The sequence below is a fragment of the Microcebus murinus genome, chromosome 6 (assembly GCF_040939455.1).
Source record: "Microcebus murinus isolate Inina chromosome 6, M.murinus_Inina_mat1.0, whole genome shotgun sequence".
Lineage (NCBI taxonomy): Eukaryota > Metazoa > Chordata > Mammalia > Primates > Cheirogaleidae > Microcebus > Microcebus murinus.
The window spans coordinates 70,242,048-70,263,949 of record NC_134109.1 but is presented as its reverse complement, the minus strand read 5'-3'; the positions used below and the strand labels follow the sequence as shown (position 1 = coordinate 70,263,949).

Sequence of the window (21,902 nt, the reverse complement as noted above, 5' to 3'; positions counted from 1 at the left end):
ATAATACTTGAAGCATGTGTAGAATTTTAAATGAGGAGGTGGTAAGAGAACACATTCCAGGCAGGATAAACTTATCAAGGGCAATGATCAAGAAATAATAAATAGGAAAGGTTTAGAAAATTAAAAATTTTCAAATATGACTGAAAGGGATAATGTTTATTGGGAAGTACTGTGAGAAAAGATGAAATGTTAGCTTGAAGCAATTGTTTGTGTAAGAAGTAAGTCTGTGTGCAGCCCAGAACTGGGTTTCTTTCCAAAGAGAAAACATGGTAGGAGATTATCCATCTTTACTATAAACAACATTAGGAGATATCATAAACTTGTTTTTCGGAAAGAACTATTAATCTAAATTTAAACTGTCAAATAACATCAAAGATTTACTTTACAAGCACATTTCTAAATGTATTGTAAAACTTTACTTCCATAATAATTGATTCAATATACAGGTAAATTTCCTTTTCCCTAAGCAATTTTACCACCAACCAATAGCCCATATTGCAGGAAAGGAAAAATCTAAACACTTGCCCAAATGTGTTGAAATTTTCTGATCAGTTTCCAGTATGAATTTTGTTTGGGGGTGGAGGGACACTAGTAGCTTCTCTGTGCTCATTAACCACATAAAGGACAAGCTTTTATATCAAATAATACAAACCAAATAAAACACAACTATATTCTTCTTTGCTTTACACTTTGTTCTCCTTCTTGTCTGGCTGCAAAAACCTTTGCATGATTTCCATTGAACTGAGCTCCGGAGCTGATGTGAGATTTTACTTACCCCAGGACCTAAACAGACCTGGTTTTGATATGTTCCCGTATTATTCGCTGTTTTTCAGGGTACTGAGTTGCCATAAGGATAAACCAGGCAGACAGTCCTTAGACATTAGGGCTAATTTCTAATTTGCCCTGCTGTGTCTTTCTTTGATCATCGCAAACATGTTTGGTGTCTAATTTGGTTTACTGTTACAAAAGCATAGTTTGGTGCACATAAAACAGAATGGTTCTTCAGGCAGCAATATGCTAAACTTTTAGATATCTTAGAGCCCCATTTTTCTATTGATTGGTGCAGGATTTTAAAATCAAGCAAGCACATAAAAAGGAGACATCAACACTATAGTAAAATTAAAGCAGTTATTCTGTCTTTTGTTGCTATTTCCACATCACTCAGAAAGAGAAAGATACTCTTTAAAACTAAAAACTGAAAACAATGAGGAAGAGAATTTTAATCTATTTTATTGAGAAAAAAGGCTGTCTGTAGTAATAGTGATAGATGAAGTGATAGGTTTGGAAACGTCTAGTGAACATTTGCACTATCTATTGGTATCAAATACCTATCCTGAATAGATCATCCTGGGAAAGCAACCAATAGATTTAGAATAATCCCACTCACCATTGTATCTACCAAGAAAAGATTTTCTGGATGCATATTGTCGGGTAATGCTATAGACTCATTTGGGATCTTGAATTGGTAGAAGAGACAAAGAACAACTTAAGAGAAAGGGAAGAGAAGAAGGAATGGATTGATAGACAGAGAGGATTTGTCCCTAAGGACACATTCAGGATTTGCTTTAACCTATCATATAATCTAAATTTGAAAGAGTTATTAGCATAGGTTCACAGCATCTCAAAACCAAAAATCACTGTAGAAAAGAGCTAAGCACAAAGATACAAGCAATAAGTGAGTAAAACTGCTTTGCTGACAGATTCATTTTAGTGGACATGTACAGTTTCTCCTATTTTTTTCTGCCCAGTAAACCTACCACATATTATTCACAACTTTAGGAGGCATCATTCACATCTTAGTCTAAAAGATGGAGAAAGACAATACTGAGACAGAAAGAAAGATTTCTGAGAGTATCAGACCCTATAAATTTAGCTCTGCCTGGAACTACAAAAGTCAAAATACCTTCTTTGAGGGTCAAGCCAGCATAAGTTGAGATTCTGTCATTCACAACCAATAGATCCATTAATTATTACAGACAACAGAAAAGGGTATGCTTTCAATTATTTTTTATTTTATGAGCTGAATTTATGGTACAAAAAGCATTTTCTGGTCAAAATAACCAGAATTATGTGAAGGCAGATAATCATTGGTCTACTTTCATTATGAGAGATAAGAATGATGTTAACCCTGTGTCTGTTTTATGAATTTTGAATTGGAAAAGTACAAAAAATGCTAAAAATTTATAACTCTGCCAGATAAACATAAATGCATTTTTATTTTTTACTTTACTTCTGTTTCCATTTTTGTTTCTGTTTTTACTTGTTTCCCATTTTTGCACATTCTTATATCATATTGTGGGAACAATTTTATATCCTTTTATTACTAAAAATACCTTGCATTTATAGTTTGAATTGATTACCCACATCATAGGTATACCATACTTAATTTTATAATTTTCCTGGTTTGGGATATTTTAACTATTTCCAATTTTTAATCATTTTAAATAGTATTATGGTAAACACCTTTAAATATAAATTTTAATTCAAATTTCTCATCATTTTATTAAGATAGCATCCTAGAACTGGAATTTGTGACTCAATAGGTAAAACAGTTTATAGTCTGTTTTTTTTCCTTGTTTCTCATTAACATGACTTCTTTAACAAGTTTTCTGAATTCATTATCTCTATTCCCTAACCCCTCTCTTATTTGAACCCAGTCCAGGCAGATTTTTTTTTTTTTTTTTTTTTGAGACAGAGTCTCACTCTGTTGCCCAGGCTAGAGTGCCATGGCATCAGCCTAGCTCACAGCAACCTCAAACTCCTGGGCTCGAGCAATCCTTCTGCCTCAGCCTCCCGAGTAGCTGGGATTACAGGAATGTGCCACCATGCCTGGCTAATTTTTTCTATATATTTTTAGTTGGCTGATTAATTTCTTTTTACTTTTAGTAGAGACAGGGTTTCACTCTTGCTCAGGCTGGTTTTGAACTCCTGACCTTGAGCGATTCCTCCCGCCTCGGCCTCCCAAAGTGCTAGGATTACAGGCGTGAGCCACTGCACCCAGCCTCAGGCAGATTTTTATCCCTACTGTCCCCCTAGAATCACTCTGCAAAAGTCACCAATGACTTTCATCGCCACAAATCCCATAATCCATTACCATTCCTCATGTTATTAAATCTCTCAGGATAATTTGACATTATGGCTGTTTTCTACTTGAAACACCGTCTTTGCTTGAATTGGGAATGCCATGCTCTCCGGGTTTGCCTTCAACTTCACAAGCCACTCCTTCTCAGTCTCCTTTTCTAGATCATCTTCCTCTTGCTGACCTCTAGATGTCTCATCATCTCAAACAGGTACTCCATCTACGCTCATTCTCTAAGTGATCTCATCCAGGCATGTGGCTTTCATTACCATCTACATTGATGATTCCCATATTTTCACCTTCACCTCTGCCCTCTCCATTGAAAGCCAGGCATATATATATGGTTACAGGCATTTATATTATATATTATGTATAAATATATATATAATAACCTATGTAACATCTACCCCAGATGTCTAACTGGCATCTAAATTTAACATATCTAAAACATAATGCCTGATTCCCTCTCATAAACTCTTCCCACACTCTTCCCCATTTCAGGAAAATGGAGACATAATTCACCTCATTACCACAGCCAGAAATTTTGGAATCAACTTTAACTTTTCTCTTTCTCCCACACCTCACATTGTCAACAAACCAGCCCCATAAGATATATTTTCTATCAAAAAGAAGTCTGACTTCATTTTTCAACTCAGTAAGGGTTGATGAAGGGTTGATGGGTTCCAGTGACAACCACTCATTTCATAATTCTATATTCTAAGGTAGATAATGGATAAGGTAAGGAAACTTGCATTGAGGCTGTTGCCAGTTGAAATATAGCTCTGTCTTGCAATATTTTTTGCTTAGCCATTGGGACCTTTCCCTCAAAAGCTAGAAGCTAATAAATTGTCTTTTGGGTTTTTTTTGGTATCTTAGAGATATTTTAGCAAACTGAAGCAATGCACTATTCAGGAAGGTTGAGGTATAGACTTTTTCTTAAAGGGGTGAGAGGGAAGGGGAGAGAGAAACAGGAAAGAAGGAATGTATGACATCTGGGCTTCAAGCATGTTCTAGAGCAGAACAGTTTTAGGAAAATCTTCATAGACCTCCAAGAGTACATGACCCCAGTTTGAAGACTGCTTGTCTAAAATGGGAACTGTCACGGTCACATTTGTCACCAGCAAGCTCATATCTAGAAAGAATATAAATTATTCCAACATACTTACCCAAAAGTCATTCCCCGCCCCACTGATTTGAGATACTATCCTTATCATACACTAAATTTCCATATATGATTGGACCTAATTACAGATTTGCTATTCCATTAATTGACCTGTCTGCATAGTCTTAATTTTCACTTAAGAAGTTTCTTTCCTTTCTCATTCTTTTCACTTTTGTGCAATAGAATATGTGCTCTTTTCCTCCACATTTTCTTTTAACTGTTTCTTGTTTTGACCCATGAAAGACAGGAATGTTTCTTCAAAATGTCGTTCATATTATAACCAGTCTTTTGGTAGTGATCTTTGTTTTCTTTTAGGTTTTCTGATATGCAGTCATCTCCTCTGCAAACATGCAGATGATATTTTACCTCTTTCTTTCCAATTCTTATGCTTCTAATTGTTTTTGTCTGGGCTGACTGCACAAGCTAGTAGCTCCAACACAATGTTAAATACTGGTAGAGGTAATGAACAACTTTCTCCTCTTCCTACTTTAATAGGAAAACTTCTTGTGCTTCCCCATAAGTAGGTACTGGTTTGGGGTTGTGGCATATGCATCTTTTACATTAAAGAAATAGTTAATCAATTTCTATTTTTGGATATTTAACATGAATATGTGTTAAACTTTGTCAAATGCCTTTCCTACATCAATAGAGATAATCATATGATTTTCTTCTTAGCTCTTGTGCCAGTCATTCAGCTCCTGATTCTAAGCTGCAAATATTTTGCTCTTACACTTTGCTTCCATAGTAGTAAGTGCTGATGCCTATCAAGCACTGCCCCCTAGAGTTAGTTAACTTTCTAGGTGTGTTTTTCTTATCCTCCCAACTGTATAATTAGCATATTCTATTTTGTACATTTTCTTAAATGTCTCCACAGGGTTAAGTTGAATAAACTTGTTGAGGTAACAGCACTCAACATTTCTTGTTTACCTTCCACAACCTCTGTTTATCATTGCTCAGGACAATCATTAACCATCTTTAACTAGATAGGTGCCTGCTGGTGCTCACTTGGAATGTTGAAATCACCATACTAGAGAAAGGAGAGAAGAAAATCCCAAGGGAAACACTTGCTGAAATGTTACTTCTTCCAAGCAACAGGGACAGCTCTTTCTACTCTTCCCAGACTAAAACCCCCTTTTCTGAGAACATTCCTAGTAAGTACCCTTTTCAATACAGAGGAAAATGTCAAAAAGAAAACTAGAAATTTTGCTAGCATTTCTGTGGTTTTAGACTTGATGTGATGTGAGGATGTTCTGATTGGGAAGAAGAATGATCATAAGATTACAGGGAAAGTACACCAATTTACACACAGCCAGATTCTCCGGTGACTACCTAATGTGTCTATCGTTTTCTTCTCAGGCAGTAATGGGAGGACAGGGGCAGGTAGAGTCCAGTGTCACCCTTACCCTGCATCTCCAGAATAAAGCTAACTCCAGTCTGAGGTGCAATAATACTGTGCCTAAGAGAAGCTAGGAGAATGCTAGAAGAAGCAGACTCTCCCTGTTTTACATAATTTCACACGTGAGGAAGAATGGAAGAGTAGCATCCACAGTTAACTACAAAGAAGATCTCCACTGGCTGGGCGCAGTAGCTCTCACCTGTAATCCTAGCACTCTGGAAGGCCGAGGCGGGAAGATGGTTTGACCTCAAGAGTTCAAGACCAGCCTGAGCAAGAAGAATGAGACCCCATCTCTACTAAAACTAGAAAGAAATTAGCTGGACAACTAAAAATATATACATATAAAAAATTATCCAGACATGGTGGTGCATGCCTGTAGTCCCAGCTACTTGGGAGGCTGAAGCAGGAGAATCAGATCGCTTGAGCCCAAGAGTTTGAGGCTGCTGTGAGCTAGGCTGACACCATGGGCACTCTAGTCCATGCCCTCAGGGCAACAGAATAAGATTGTTTAAAAAAAATCTCTTTTCTTTTTACAGACTCTCAGCATGGAGGCTCAGCCACTTATCTCACAACCACAATAAGAAACAAAGGAAGAAAAGAATGGGGAAAGAATTGCCAAGGCCAGGTCTTTATCCAGGAAATGTAGCTGAGAAGATGGGAGTGTTAAGTACCTTGAATCAGCAGGGTGAGAACCCAGGGCAAAGAATAGAAGGAAAATTTCTTCCCTATCGCTCTTCATCCCGAATCCCTAATCATTGCTGCAAATACAGGAGACACTGCTAAGGGAGAGTTTCAGAAACCAGACTCTGCACAGGTGCCCAGATCTAAATATAAGAAGCCCTTGGATGTTCGCAAAAGCACTACCACATTCAGCATTAGCCAGATACCAAGCTGCTTTCTCATACCTGGGAACATGTTAAAAGAAAGGACACTATATTTCCCTTCTTTGTGTTTTTAGAGAAAATTTGGAAAAGGTCTAACTCTTAACTAATTTAAAGCTGTCCCGAAGGAGAGACATAATAAAGCTCTGGTAGGGAATCAGTTGAGGGAAAGAATCAGGTCTTCTCTCCACCTATCCACAGCCCTCAGAATGCACTTACAGTGTCATACGGGCAAAGAACCTGCACAGATTTCCATCAAAGCTGAGGAGAGTGAGGCAGGGAGTGTCAAGTGTTAAGGATATTCAGATATTCAGATAGTCATCACCATCACTGGAGAACAGAACTTTTAACACTATGTTTGTTTTCTTTCCTTTCTGTTTACTTTTTGTCTCTAGGTATGTCCTATTTGCCTTTACTTTAACATAGGTTATTTTGCAATAAGAAGGAAATTAAAAAAAATTTATACAAAAGCTCAGACCACACGGGGGCAGTGCTTCCATTGACAAAACACTGCAGGAAACTAGAACAAGGTGAATGGAGACCTGGGAGGGAGGGAGGACATTCAACGATGTGTTTAATGTGACAGTGACGTTTTTGATTGGCTGTGAAAACAGAATGAAGATGCCCTAGGGCTTCCAAGCCAAAAGAGCCAGAAGAATCCAGGACAGTGAACTAGACCCATTGAACATGGTCAGTTCCAGGCCTCCAAACTGAATCCGCAAAGGCTCCAGGAAGAAGGAAGAATGGAAACTGCCCTGAGTGCTTCTCTGGTGCTGCTGTGTGTGCAGCTGACCTGTGAGTGGGGGTGGGCGAGGAGGGAAGAGGGGAGGAAAGGCACAAGCAACAACAGAAACTGGGGGCGGCCCTGGCATCGAAATCTAAAGGGATCCCAGGGTCAATCTGGTTTCTTTAAGGAATGTCAAACAAGGAAAATTCTAAAACAAAACAAAATGGTTTATGTGTGAAAATCTTTCATTCCTCCGGAGCAGGGTCAAATGAACAACCACCAGTGGAGCAGAGTCCTTCTTCCCTGAAAGTGAAGGAAGGCGACAGCTTCACACTGAACTGCAGTTACAGAGACAGCGCTTCAGATTTCTTCCAGTGGTTTAGGCAGGATCCTGAGGAAGGCCTCGTCTCCCTGATACAAATGCGATCAAATGTGCAGGAGAAGATCAGCGGAAGATTCACAATCAGGCTTCACAAAGAAGATCAACACTTTTCCCTGCACATACGGGATTCCCAGCTCCATGACTCAACCGTGTTCTTCTGTGCAGCGAGTACACAGTGGCCCGCAGGCACCTGCACCCCTACCCAAAACTTGCTGAGAGGCCCAGGCATGCCTCCTTTTATATGAGCCCTGGGACACTTACTGTAACTTTGCTGTGAACAAAAAGCAATATGAGGGGCTTTTCTAGAACATAATGTCAACGCTGTATTTGAAGACCAGGTGCAGAGGGATGATGCTTTCAAATACTATCTAATGTATTTTGCTTCCCCGTGTGAAGCCCTTCCTCTGTTAAAACTAGTCCAAAACTTGAGGCTTGATATCAGAAAAGAGAGAACACTAAAGAACAAAGAAAGAACAGAGTAAAATTCTTGCCTTTGAGTTCCTTTATAGGCTTTTACAAAGATACAAAATACAAAATCTTGAAAGCCATGACCATCAAATTCAGTATTTAAAAAAGATATATTTTGACATTCCCAAAAGACTGACTTAGAAGATCAAGTACCAAAATCTGAGGGAAAATGGTACAAAGCTCATAAAGGATAAGGGAAAATGAGAATACAATATGATGGAAAAGCTGGTTACTTTATAAAAGGAATGAAAGTTCAACCAGCTGGCTAGAGAAAAAGTCAAGGGGTATAGCCAGAAGTTATAAACAATGAGTCTTTTTGAAAAGTGCACTTTTCTAGGGTCAGAACCCTGAGCAGATGGGGTAGGAGGAGGGTGAGTCGCATTTAGGGATGACCATAAACTGAAGGAGCAGTGAGTGCAGGTACAAACTACTTTGATCATTGTGTCTCACGTCAATACCCACAAGAGAGCACCCACTACTGCCCCAGCCCTGAGTGACCATGTGGACAAGATGATCCATCCAGAGGATGTTGGCCAGCCAGAGGATGTCTGTCTTTGTCCACTTCAGCACTTGAACAATATACCCATGACTAGATTAGCTAAGGTGGCAGAATTGAGGTTCTCCATAAGCCCAGAAGCATGAGTTTTCTCTCACCAAGACAGATTTAGCTACTTCTGCTGCTAAATATTCATCGTTAGCAGTAGTCTATGAGCCTTCAACATGGAATCAACCTTCAAGGAGACCAATCACCCACCTGTTGGCAAGTTGATAACATTGAACCACTTCCAGCTTGGAAGTATCAGAAATTTTTATTATTAATACATATTCTGGGTATGAGTTTGTCTTCCCCTCCACAGCGCTACACATAGATGTGTGAACTGAGGGCTCAGAGTGTCTGATTGATTATTATGATCGTCAAGGGATCTCACATCCCTTTGCATCAAAGGACCCACTTTACAGCAAGGGGGTGTGACAATGGACATGTGTCCATTGGGTATACTGACCCTGCAACATATAGCGTTAGCCACAAACTACCAGCCTGACAGAACTTTGGAGTGACCACTTAAGGGCTCAACTACAGCACCAGGTTAGCTATAGCACTCTGAGGGGCTAAAAAACTGTTCTTTAAGATAACACTGTGCCCCTGTTGTACAAAATACATAGACCTGGACACCAAGGGGTGGAAGTAGGACCATCTCCCCATCAACTCCCACTTTCAATGACCCACTTCCATGCTTCCTGTTCTCACAACTGCAGGTTCTGCTGAACTAGAGGTCCTGTTTCTCTTTGAGGGGAAGAGGGAAGAAGATACTTCTACTAGGGAAACAGAAAGGTTTTTACCAAACCTAAAGTTACACACACTGCCTGGTACTTTGGGGATCCTTATGTCAGTAGACCAGAAGATCAAGGAGTTACTATACTGGCAGGGACAATTGATCCTGATTATCAGGAAACTATAGAGTTGTTACTACCTAGTGAGGGCTGGTAAAATATGTCTAAAACTCAGAGGATTCACTGGGATGACTTTCAGCACTTTTATGCCAGTGATCACTGTAAACAGGCACTTGTAGCATCTATGGCTGACTAGAGCAGAATAGCCAGGGGCTTAGACCCCTCAGGGATGAAGGTCTTGTCTAGGTTACCTCCCTGGGAAAGAAATCTAGACCAGGAGAAGTGTTAGCCAAAGGTGAAGAGAATCAAGAATGAGTGGTATAAAAGTTATATGGAAGAAGATAATAAATATGAATTACAGTGATGAAATCAACTACAGCAAGTGTAATTTGTCCCACTAACCCTCCTGTTGTCTTTTTTTTTTTTTTAATAACTAAATATCTGAGTGGATTTAACGGAGCACAAGTGGGTCTCAGCAGAGCAAGGAATGAACTATGCAGATGCTGTTGGGGCCCCACCCACAGCCCCTTGGCAGCCACTTCAACACACTGCACATTGCTCTCCAAAAATCCCAGCAAAACTCTGAAGACTGTTTTCTGGCCGTGGGAGCAGTGTGTTCAGCACAAGCCAGAAATGCCAAAGAGTTAGTGCCCCCAAATCAGTCCTTGATCAGTGATGGATGATGATGTTATAAATGACTACTCCAGCCTCTTCACACCTCATCTGGGATAACTCCAAAGGGTGTGTTATCCTGTCTCCCAAGTTACCCAGCTGCATTAAGTTCCACTTGCCCATCACAGTAACTGTCTTGATGGTATGCCCTACATTGGCTTCCTTTCTTCCCTGATTCACTTCCTACCAATGTTTCCTAGAATCACCAGCAATAAACTACATATGCACAAATCCTTCCATTGGAGCTGACTCTCAGGGATCCAAAACCGAGATTCAGGAATTCAAATCATGAGACAAGGATAGAGATGATCCTGAAGAAACTCTGGTGCTCCTTCCTCCATGGCCATCAAACTGAGTTTTGCAGTGTAAGGGATTTTAGCGGCCTCAGTCAGGGCTGGGCCCAATGCTCATGACTTCTCTCTGAGTGGGGACACTCAGCCACCTACCTCTGGCACAGAGAACCCTTACTCCTCTGACAGCACTTGATAGGTAAATGGGCCCCCATTCATACTCCCAGCTTGGAAACTCCAGTTCTGGAATTACATAAGGATCCCTGTCACTCCCTCTGGAAATGCAAAATTCTAATGAATCAGAGTAATGTTTTTAAAAGTTCTTTATTCACAATATTTCTTCAAAATGGAATGAGAATCATCAGAGCAACTCTTAATATAAATATAAACTACATTTTTTAAATCAGTTTAGTGCTTAGAACTTCTACAATAGTCATTTCAGAGCTTCCTGATATAGCATAAACACAATCTTTTTTTTAATCCATGGAAATTATAACCACATTAGACACTACATGTCCTGCTTTTACTTATCTCTGAATTCAGTCAGTGCTCTGTCAGTCACAAGCTTATATATTTTTTCTCATTCTTTGTATATTTTGGGAAATTGTAAAACTATAAAAAATTGAATATGTTAATATAACAGGTATATTCTTATCACCCATAATTAAATGTTCATATTTTATCAGATTTGCTTTGTCATTTTTATTTAAAAGAAGAGGAGAAGGAGGAGGAAGAGAAAGAAGAAGGAGGAAAGGAAAATCAGAGTTTGCCATTGTTGTGAGTGGAATCCACTACTTTCTCCCACCATGCCACTCTCCTCTCCAAGATTAGGTTTTATCAAGAATAATTAACCAAATAACATTCATCAGGTGTCAGGCACATGGAAGGGGGAAGAAGGGGATGGGTACATACACACCTAATGGGTGTGGTGTGCACTGTCTGGGGGATGGACACGCTCGAAGCTCTGAGTTGGGTGGGGCAAGGGCAATAATTTGTACCCCCGTAATATGCTGAAATGAAAAAAAATTTTTTTAATAAAAAAAGAAGAATTTACCAGCTCCACTTCCTCTTTATTTTCTTCCTAGACTGAAAGAACTCAGAAAAAATGTTTCACTCTCGTTTGAAATTATAACCAAAGGCCTATTTTCTGAAAGAGAGACCAAAAGGGGTTAGAAAAACTTTCCTCGCTGAGACATAATCATCCGTCCCACCTGGCATAGCATTTCCTGCTTTGAAGGAGATTTGTCACCAAGCACAGAGGAGAACCCAGATCAGAGCAGGAGACTTGTCACCCTGCAGCGGAACGCCGTCAGCATGACACTTGCTAGCTGGCTCTGGGCAGCCGTGGTCTCCACCTGTCTTGGTAAGGAAGGTGTAGGTCTTTATTTATAGTGACATCTAATGGGGCTGTGAAGGAAGAGGAAAGATTAGTAGACCAGAAGGGCATTGTCTCTTAGATCCCAGCTACCTGGAGAGAGAAAGCAGATATATGCTGCCTGAGGCTTGAATCAAAAAGAAAGGCAGGTGGGGATGGGAACCAGTTTGTGGGTCTGTTCCTCTCTCTGACATGATCCCCAACAAAGCCCTTTCCCTCCTCTTTCCCACAGGATCCAGCGTGGCCCAGACAGTCACTCAGTCTCAACCAGAGATGTCTGTGCAGGAGGCAGAGACGGTGACCCTGGACTGCACATACGCCACTAGTGAGAGTAATTATTATTTGTTCTGGTACAAACAGCCTCCCAGCAGGCAGATGATTCTCATTATTCGCCAAGAAGCTTATAAGCAACAGAATGCAACAGAGAATCGCTTCTCAGTGAACTTCCAGAAAGCAGCCAAATCCTTCAGCCTCAAGATCTCAGACTCACAGCTGGGGGACGCCGCGATGTATTTCTGTGCTTTCATGAACACACAGTGAGACAAGCGACAAGGAGAGGCTTACAGAAACCTCAGACCTCAGTGTCTGTGCAGAGGTCGGGGGGCAGGGAGTGGCTTGGTGTAACAGGTATAGAAAAATCATTGATGTCTCTTGGGAATAAAACCTCCTTCTCTCCAACTATAAGAAACACAGAGAGATGGACATCTGCAAGCTTCACTCCTTAAAACAACAGTCAAGATACTGACATATGCAGTGCTTTCCAGTTTTACAAAGGGCCTTCATGGGTACTGTTGCACTTGACCCTCAGAGCTTTGTATGATACAGAAACAGGTCAAGGGTCCTAAGCATTGTCTCTGTCCAGAGGATCTTAATAATTTTCCTGGGAGCTCTTACCTCCAGGAATCAGAACCTTTTCTATTTTGTTAATTGTTGCCTGTTCTTTAATTGTCCATCTAGTCCGAAACTGCATCTCCTCAGAACAAGGTACTAATTTTAGAACACAACAGGTTTGTTACTGGAGCATGACGAGAGAGAGGATTGACTGGGCCCACCATGGACCTCAGAGATGACCTAGGCCCATGGTACTAGGTCGGAGGCCTAGGAGGAGGATGGCATGGCCTGTGAAAGGCTCTGTGAGCAGCCAGCTCGGGGCCATGCCCTCAGCGGTTGGATAGTTTATTTTCCTCACTGACCCATAGGCACCTCAAGCTCATTGCTGGCTCTAGCGTTTCTTTCCTGTTTGTTCCACCCACCCAAATTTCCCTTTTATGTATATTTCAGACTGTTTATAGCATATTAATCCTATAATGCCCACTGGAAAGCTCCTCTCCCTGTAAGGATTTTTTTTTTTTTTTGAGACAGAGTCTCACTTTGTTGCCCAGGCTAGAGTGAGTGCCGTGGCGTCAGCCTAGCTCACAGCAACCTCAAACTCCTGGGCTCAAGCAATCCTCCTGCCTCAGCCTCCCAAGTAGCTGGGACTACAGGCATGTGCCACCATGCCCGGCTAATTTTTTCTATATATATTAGTTGGCCAATTAATTTCTTTTTTTATTTATAGTAGAGACGGGGTCTTGCTCTTGCTCAGGCTGCTTTCAAACTCCTGACCTCGAGCAATCCGCCCGGCTCGGCCTCTCAGAGTGCTAGGATTACAGGCGTGAGCCACCGCGCCTGGTCTAAGGATCTTCTTTAATAGTTAAAAAATCCTTTAATTCCTTCTCCTGCAATGTCATACACTAACAGAATCTGAACCACACAGTACGACTCTCAGTGACACACCTTCTTGAGGTGTGTGAGGTGTGTCACTTTGGCGTTGTGTCAGGTATTCACCTTTCCTCCCCAGATACATCACAGTCACTGTGTGGAGAGAGTTTGCCTGTCCCCTTCAGCTCTCCTCACTGCTCTTGGAACATTAGGCACATAGTAAGTGCTGATAAAGCCCTAAGATTATGCTTAAAATTTATATTATAATCATCCTATATTTCTGAAATAATATCAAGGGGAATACAGAGGTTTCTTTGAAAAGGTAAAGCAGTGATAAAGGGAAGAATAGGGTACATTTTAAATATCAAGGCCTTTTGATTTAGTATAAATATAAATCTGAAATTCATAAACAGATTGAAAGGTGGTCTTACTAATAATCTAACAGAGGAAAATAAACTATCAAACAGAAAGTAAGAGAAATAAACTCACAACTATGCCTTGTTTAATTAAAACATGTGTGGCCTAACTTGTTATCTCTGAGTTCTTCCTCAGCCTTTATGAACCCTAAGCAGACACTAGGGGTGCGAACTCCCTGCTCTAGCTCTCTGCCTCAGTTCCTGCCAAAAAATAAAAATATTTCAAGGACTCAGGTAACCCAGTCTCACAGAAAAAGAATAAGAAATAAAGAACTCCCTGACATCTTGCAGTCACTTTTATAATCAGTCTGCTGAAGCTTGGAGGGAGGAGCCATTTTTACCCTTTAAAAGCACCAAGCAACTTTCCTTGACACCCAACATTTCTTTCCTCCCTCTGTGTGTCGTGGCCACTCTCTCTGTTTTGCTTTCTTTCTCTCTCTCTCTCTCTCTCTCTCTGAAAAAGCACATTTAATTCTGTATATCCTAATCACTATCTAGAATTTTTTCTCATCCCTGTATGAACTTCATCCCCTAACACACATTACTTCCAGAACGGATTTCTTGTCTAAACTAAGTTCTTTCCATATAGAGAAAGAAATCATAGAAATTGCCTCAGTAATTATCTCTTTGACCTGAAGAGGGCACTGCTCGTCCCCATTGACAGAAGTTATTTGCAAATGTCTATCTCTTGTTGAAGAATCTGCTAAATTCCAAATACAAACAAAAGAACTGGAACAAACCCTTCTTTATCTGTACAGTCTAGGCCAGATTTCCACATTTTGGAATCAAATCCTCCATCAGTTTAGAAAGCCAAGACATGAAAGAGCTTTTAGGAGCCAGATTTATGATCTGGTAGCGTTAGCTGAAGGAATTCATGTCATTAGGAACCCAGAGTACCCAAAAGCTTCTGAGAACTGGTCTCTATCTTTAACAGAACAGATTCAAAGAAAAAATAAAATTTTAAATGAACACTTTAATATTGTCTTTTTAAGAAAATTTGCTATCAAAGGAAGAAAAAAAAAAGTCCTTTCTAATATCAGTTAGGAAGTACAGAGAGACAGAACCAATAGGATGCACATATAGATATATGAAAGGGGACTTATTAGGGGAATTGGCTCACACAGTTATAGAGACCAAGTTCCATGACAGACTGTCTGCAAGCTGGAGACCCTCGAATGCCAGTTGCATGGCTCAATCCAAATTCAAAGGCCCGAGAAGCCAGGGGGCTGCTGGCGTAAGTCCCAGGACAGAGGCCAGAGGCCAGAAATGCTGGAGTTCTGATGTCTAAGAGCAGGAGAAGAAGAGTGTATTACAGCTCCAAGAGAGAGAAAAAGAAATTCTCCTTTCCTCTGTCTTGTTCTACCCGGGCACCCAGGCAATTGCATGGCCACATTGAGGACCGATCCTTCCCACTTACGCCACGCAGACTCGCATGCCAGTCTCCTCTGGACACACGCTCACAGACACACCCCAAAATAATGCTTTACCAGTTCTCTAGATATTCTTTAATCTAGTCAAGTTGACACCTAAAATTAACCATCCACGAAGAAAAGAACTTTATCATCGAATATAATTATTTGAACAGTTTTTCATCCACAGGTACAGGATGAAAAGGAACTGGATAGAATAAATCTGGTGTCTTTGTTTCTGTTCCTATTAATTCGGGTTGGTAGCACAGGGAAGGCGAGCAGGCTACTTTGGTACTGGAGCCAGCTCCACCACTCCCTGCACAAAACGCCACCAGCCAAGGGACTTGGCCACCTACTTCTGTGCCGCAGGGAACCTATGCACCCCAGAGAGTACCTGAATGCACGGGGCCCCACACCCTGCACTGGGACCCCCACTCGGAGGTTAGTAAGCAAATTCCACCACTTCCTCTGACAAAAGAAAATGGCAAATGACTATAACAAATCAGAGAAAACCTTTTCTGAAAAACTTTTTAAAAGTTTTTTGTTCAGTGTATTTTCAGATAAATATTTGAGAGTGATGTGAACACTAACCATGAACTGCCTAGGGTGATCTAGACTGGGGACCCTTGTGCTCTTTAGTGAAGATCCACCCGCTGGGATGGAATGGCTCCATGATTAGAGCAGCTTCTCCCACTTGGCCATTGATTGCTGATGCGCCTGGATTTCTGCATCTGGAAAAGTCCTCCCACAAGAACATAGGGGTAGTTTTTACTGTGTATAATCTAACTAGCTGACTCCAGTGAGAAATCCTGCGACAGTGGTTGCCAGATAGGCTTGACATCCCAAGGGAGCACATTGGAACTTCACAGACTGCCCAGGAGGGGTTCTGCTTCCAGAAAAAGACAGCTGTCTGCCCATCCTCACCCCTATATTTGCTCAATTAAAAGTTTTTCGTGGCTGGGCGAGGTGGCTCATGACTGTAATCCTAGCACTCTGGGAGGCCGAGGCGGGAGGATTGCTCAAAGTCAGGAGTTCAAAACTAGCCTGAGCAAGAGTGAGATCCCGTCTCTACTATAAATAGAAAGAAATTAGGCCGGGCGCGGTGGCTCACGCCTGTAATCCTAGCACTCTGGGAGGCCGAGGCGGGCGGATTGCTCAAGGTCGGGAGTTCGAAACCAGCCTGAGCGAGACCCCGTCTCTACTAAAAAAAAATAGAAAGAAATTAATTGACCAACTAAAAGTATATATACAAAAAATTAGCCGGGCATGGTGGTGCATGCCTGTAGTCCCAGCTACTCAGGAGACTGAGGCAGAAGGATTGCTTGAGCCCAGGAGTTTGAGGTTGCTGTGAGCTAGGCTGACACCATGGCACTCTCTCTAGCCTGGGCAACAAAGCGAGACTCTGTCTCAAAAAAAAAAAAAAAGAAAACATTTACTCCTGAGAGTCTCATTAGTGAACTCACAGCTTCAACTGGACTGAGATTGGGAGAGAAGACAGCCCAATCACCTAGAGTGTCCTATAGATAGCAGAGAGGAGAAGGGGGAAAATTGTAAAGTAATATTTTTTACCAATGTCCTGTGACTTTGCCCAGAAAATAGAGAAGGTTAACACCGAGCAAACAAGAGAAAAATCTATGCCACCCACGGCAACTCAGCTGTGCTTTAAGAAGTCCTTTGGAGTTAAGAACAGCTGTGGCAAAATGCTCAGTTAACCACTCTTCCCAAATGGAAATAATAAATAGGAAGGGAGCATGAAGGCCACAACTCCCTACAAGGCAAGTCAGCTTTTAATTTAGTCTTTTATTCTCTTTCTTGTTTTACTGGGGTAAAAAGTTTACATAAAGCTGGACCACAGAGATGGCCTTATCATAAGATTGGATGACACAAATTCAATAGGGAGAGAAAATTAATGCAAATGAGATTAGTGGTTCCCTGCATTCTGAGTTTTCATTTTTGCTCTGCTGCCTCTTCTATAAAATGAAGACTGTAATTCCTGACCTTTCCTCTCTCATAGAAGAGTGCGTGCATGAGGAAAAATAAGATGCCATTGAAAAGCTGCCAGCTGTACAACACAGAATGTTCCCAAATGAATTTTATGTTAATTGTTCTGATTCTTCCTTCACAACGTCATTAATAGAAGGGCACAAAAGTCCTTACAGGAACATTTGCCACCAGTATTGCAGAGCTCCCTGACACAACCAAAATCGGGTATATTTTTAAAAAAGAAAATCTTCAGCAAATTACAGTGCAATTAGATATCAAAATCCTGGTTTCAATGTTCTCCAGACTATCTGAGTGTTGTTGATATTATTGTCATTACTTTAATCATTTCTCAAAATGATGCAGTTTAGTCAAAGAATAATATAACCAATATCTATTTTGTACCAACCTATTTTTTTATATTGGCTTGGAGACAGAGAGGGGAGAGAGAAAAGGAAGGAGGAAAGGAAGGAAGACAGGGAGGGAAGGGAAAAGCAAAGGAAAGAGAGGAAAAGAAAGGGAGGGAGGGAGAAAGGAAGCAAAAGAAAGAAGAGAGAGAGGGGGGAGAGAAGCTTACAGAGAAAATTGAAGTCAATTAACTTTGCCTCCTATCCTCCACTCATCCCGTTCTCCTCTCCAAATTATGTCTTTACAAAAACAATTTATCAGCTCCTTCCCGTCTTCATTTTTATCCCAGAATAAGCTACAATTCTGACATATTTTTTTGTTTGACATTATATAGCCACAAGTTTATTCTCTGAAGCAAAAGACAATGAGCTTTCCTGAGGGAGACATCATCAACGGCCCACCTGCCACCCTATTTCCTGTTCTGAAGCGGTGACGTCACGCGTACAGCGGATAAGAAGGTTCAGATCAGAACAGGAGGTGTCTCAGCCTTCAAGAGGGAGCTGCCAGCATGACATGCCCCAGCTTAGTGTGGGCACTCGTGGTCTCCACCTGTCTTGGTAAGGAAGGCACTTGTATTTGCGTTGACTAGTATCCAACAGGACTGGAAAGTAGGAAGAAAGATTAAAAATAGCACAGGGATCTAAACTCCTCATTGAGCCCACATATTGTGGGCAAGAAAGCTGATGGAAGTTTGGATCAAGAAGAAGAAGGGTGGGTGGGGATGGGAACCAGCTAGTGAGTGTCTGTTCCTCTGTCATGATCCCCAGCGAAGCCCTTTCTCTCCTCTTTCCCGCAGGATCCAGCATGGCCCAGACAGTCACTCAGTCTGAAGCAGAGAAGTCTGTGCCGCGGGGAGAGACGGTGGCCCTGCCCTGCACGTATGCCACTAGTATGAATTATTATTATTTGTACTGGTACAAACAGACTCCCAGTGGGCAGATGGTTCTCCTTATTAGCCAAGGATCTAATGACCAACAGTCTACAAGAAGGAATCGCTTCTCTGTGAACTTCCAGAAAGCAGCCAAATCCTTCAGTTTCAAGATCTCAAACTCACGGCTGGAGGACACCGCGACGTATTTCTGTGCTTTGGCAGAGGACGCCCAGTGAGACAAACAGTAGGAAGGGGTTTACAAAAACCTCAGACCTCAGCGTCTGTGCAGAAATCGGGCGGGGCAGGGAACTTGTTCGGGTTCGGCAACATGCAGAGGAAATCATTGTCTTGGGGGGGGGGGGAACAATAATGCCTCCCCACCCCCTTCACTGTTGAGCTCCTTTGTGGAGCATTTAGTTGTGTCTGCCCACTTTGGGTGAGTGAAGGAGAGTTTGGAAGGACACTCTCAGGGCTGAAATAATGAAGTCCAACAAGTGGGTTCCGAAGCTTAGGTTGGAGGTGTGTTTAGAATGAATGGTGGGAGTACCAGATCTGGGAGAGGCCAAGGGGAGGCCAAATTGCCCAGTCGTGATTTGGATCACTGAGTCGTTTCCCAACCCACCACTCACTCTAAATACACCACACCCCAGCTCAGCTCAGTTCAGCACCCAGGCTTGTCTGGAAAAGTGGGTGAGACTCCAAGCTCAGTGAAAGCTTTCCTCTCACACAAGGAAGACACAGTCTTTGAGGTCTCTATCTGTCTCCTGGGCTGGAGTCAGTCGTATGATCATAGCTCATTGTGGCCTCGAATTCCTGGGCTCACGCCATCCTCCTACCTCAGCCTCCCAAGTGGTTGGAACTACAGGCACACAGACCCAGCTAATTTATTTTTTTATTTTTTTAGAGGCAGGGTCTCACTATGTTGCCCAGGGTGGTCTTAAGGACTGGCCTCAAGTGATCCATCTGCCTCAGCCTCCCAAATACTATTCAGATTTTATCTTGTCCTTTACCCCTGAGGCCCAGTGAGTCACCACTACTTACAGATTCAGGCTAGTTATCAAGGTTTTTATCAGAGCTTGTTTCTCCTTTCCATCCTTACTTCTGTTGCCTTTATACAGCTCCTCTCATTTGCACTGATAAATAATTCATTCATCTAGTCTCTCCTAAATTGTGCCACCGTTCAACCATTGCTTTTCACAGCCACCCAAGTGATCTTCCTACAATACAAATCAGATCCCGTCCACCCCCACTTCAATGAAGCCCCATTTCCCACAGAAATGGGGAAATGGGATTATTCAGAATATAAATCTATCAAAGCAGAGGCCTTCTCTGTATCTTCAACACCTACCATGCCTGACAGGGTAAATGGTCACGGATCATCTACTGGTGGATTAATCAGTCCCTGCTTAGCAATTCAGCCTCACGTGTTGCCATTCCCAGCCCCCTGCCACTGTACACTCCCCTCATTGCAGTACATGAAATTGTTTCCTGCATCTGGGCCTTGGCTGGCACTGTTCCCTCAGTGTGGCATGTCCAGCCACACTTAACCACTTGGCTATGATTTAAGAGGTTTACAAACTTCCCCTCCTCTCTGAAGTCTTGTCCTGACTCTCTTGACCCAGTAGAACTGACCACTTCCTCCTTTACCCCTAAAAAACTGAGACCTTAAGCATATTTCTAATATAGCAAATCTAACACATTGTGGTACTTATGTTTTTCACTATTCCACTAAAATGCAAACGTTAGTTATCAGGGACAGAATTTTATTCATTTCAATAGCAACAGTGCCTACAACATTCCTTAATTCACAGATAGAATTTTTTTAAAAACTTTTTTCAATGAATTTAATTAATTGATGGCATTTTCCCCATTACACATGATAAAGTAAAAAGTGATACATTTTTTCTTTTGCCATCTCATCCATAGTTGTATTAACTCAGGATTCTGAGCTAACTCATAGGAGGGTATAGCATGCTGAAAATTAATAGTAATTATAATATTATGTTGATAATATTAGTGGTAGCTAACCCTCATTGAGTATGTATATATGCCCCACATTCTGATAGGTGCATAATATACATTATTTCCTTTTGTAGTTAGTCCCAACAAATCTATATAATTGATATTATTAATATCCCAGTTTTATGAGGAATTAAATCCCAAAGAGGTTAACTTGCCTAGAATCACACAATGTATGTCTGACTCCTTAACCACTGGACTCTTAGCTTCCCCAAAGGGTGACAGAATTCTATACACTCTCAGTCTCATTATTTTAATAAACATATAGATAGAATATAAGAAGTTCATGCAAACAGTATAGTATTATACATATATAGTCTGTTCTCACTTTATCTGATGTAGTAATTACAAAATGGGAATTATTCATTTATCTTTCTTAATAGAAGTTAAATGTAAAAATAACACTATTACCATTCATTTTTTACATAGGAAATTTATGCTCTTTTAAACATCAGTTTGCAATTATTTGACTTGTGAATATCCAATATTTTAAACGTGTTCAATGCAAAGTGCTTTTTTCTCATTTTAAGTTACTCTGAAACCCAAGACATTTTTAGGGCTTGACCTAGAACTCTGGCTCTCTTACCTGGAAAAACAAATTGATATGTCTTCATTTTAATGATTTGTACACTGGATTTGAAATGTACCAGAGCCTCCTGCTGCCAAAAATTAATTCACACATGCATCAGGTCATGCACGGAGTACGTGGCCTAGTTTCAGGGAAAATATGCCTGTGGTTATTAAATATTAGGGTAAACATTATGAATATCATCCTTGCCTTGAAGGAAAACACAACATGTACCATACCATACTACAACAGATATTCTACTAGGTAAGAGAGAGCCGATACAGGCTAATGAAGAAACAAGAGGAAAAGACCAAAAAATTGACATCTAGAGGTATTCATAAAATAAAAATCTAATGAATAAGTATGAGCTAATCGGATTGTTCCCTTGCCCCAAATGATTTTTTGCCCCACTGTCTAGGTTAGAATGCCCAGTTCCTGCTTCTGTGCCTATAATAATCTCAGTCTTTGCTTAAGAACTTGGTCAGAGCAGAACCTTTAGGTATTGTGACTCCATCAGTTAATCCTATGGACATTTCACTTCCCACTGATGTTCTTTACTAACACTTGCAGCCTGCTTTGGTTGTTAACAAAACCAGCAGCATGGAGCTTTAATGCGCTCTCTAACTTGAGCTCTTTGTCTTGCCTCTTTGACAGCTGCATTCTCTCTTTGACAGCAGGAATGAGCATACAGCAATCAAAGTTTAAA

The 21,902-nt window shown here is 41.1% G+C and overlaps 2 gene segments (V, D, J or C); both read left to right on the top strand.

The window, feature by feature from the left end:
• LOC105864674 (T cell receptor alpha chain constant-like) overlaps window positions 1-21,902 on the top strand; it is a 528,183-nt gene that overhangs the window by 271,024 nt on the left and 235,257 nt on the right.
• On the top strand, window positions 11,729-12,425 carry LOC105864686 (T cell receptor alpha variable 38-1-like). The segment is given in 2 exon segments: window positions 11,729-11,812; window positions 12,057-12,425. Coding segments are annotated over 2 exon segments (357 nt in total).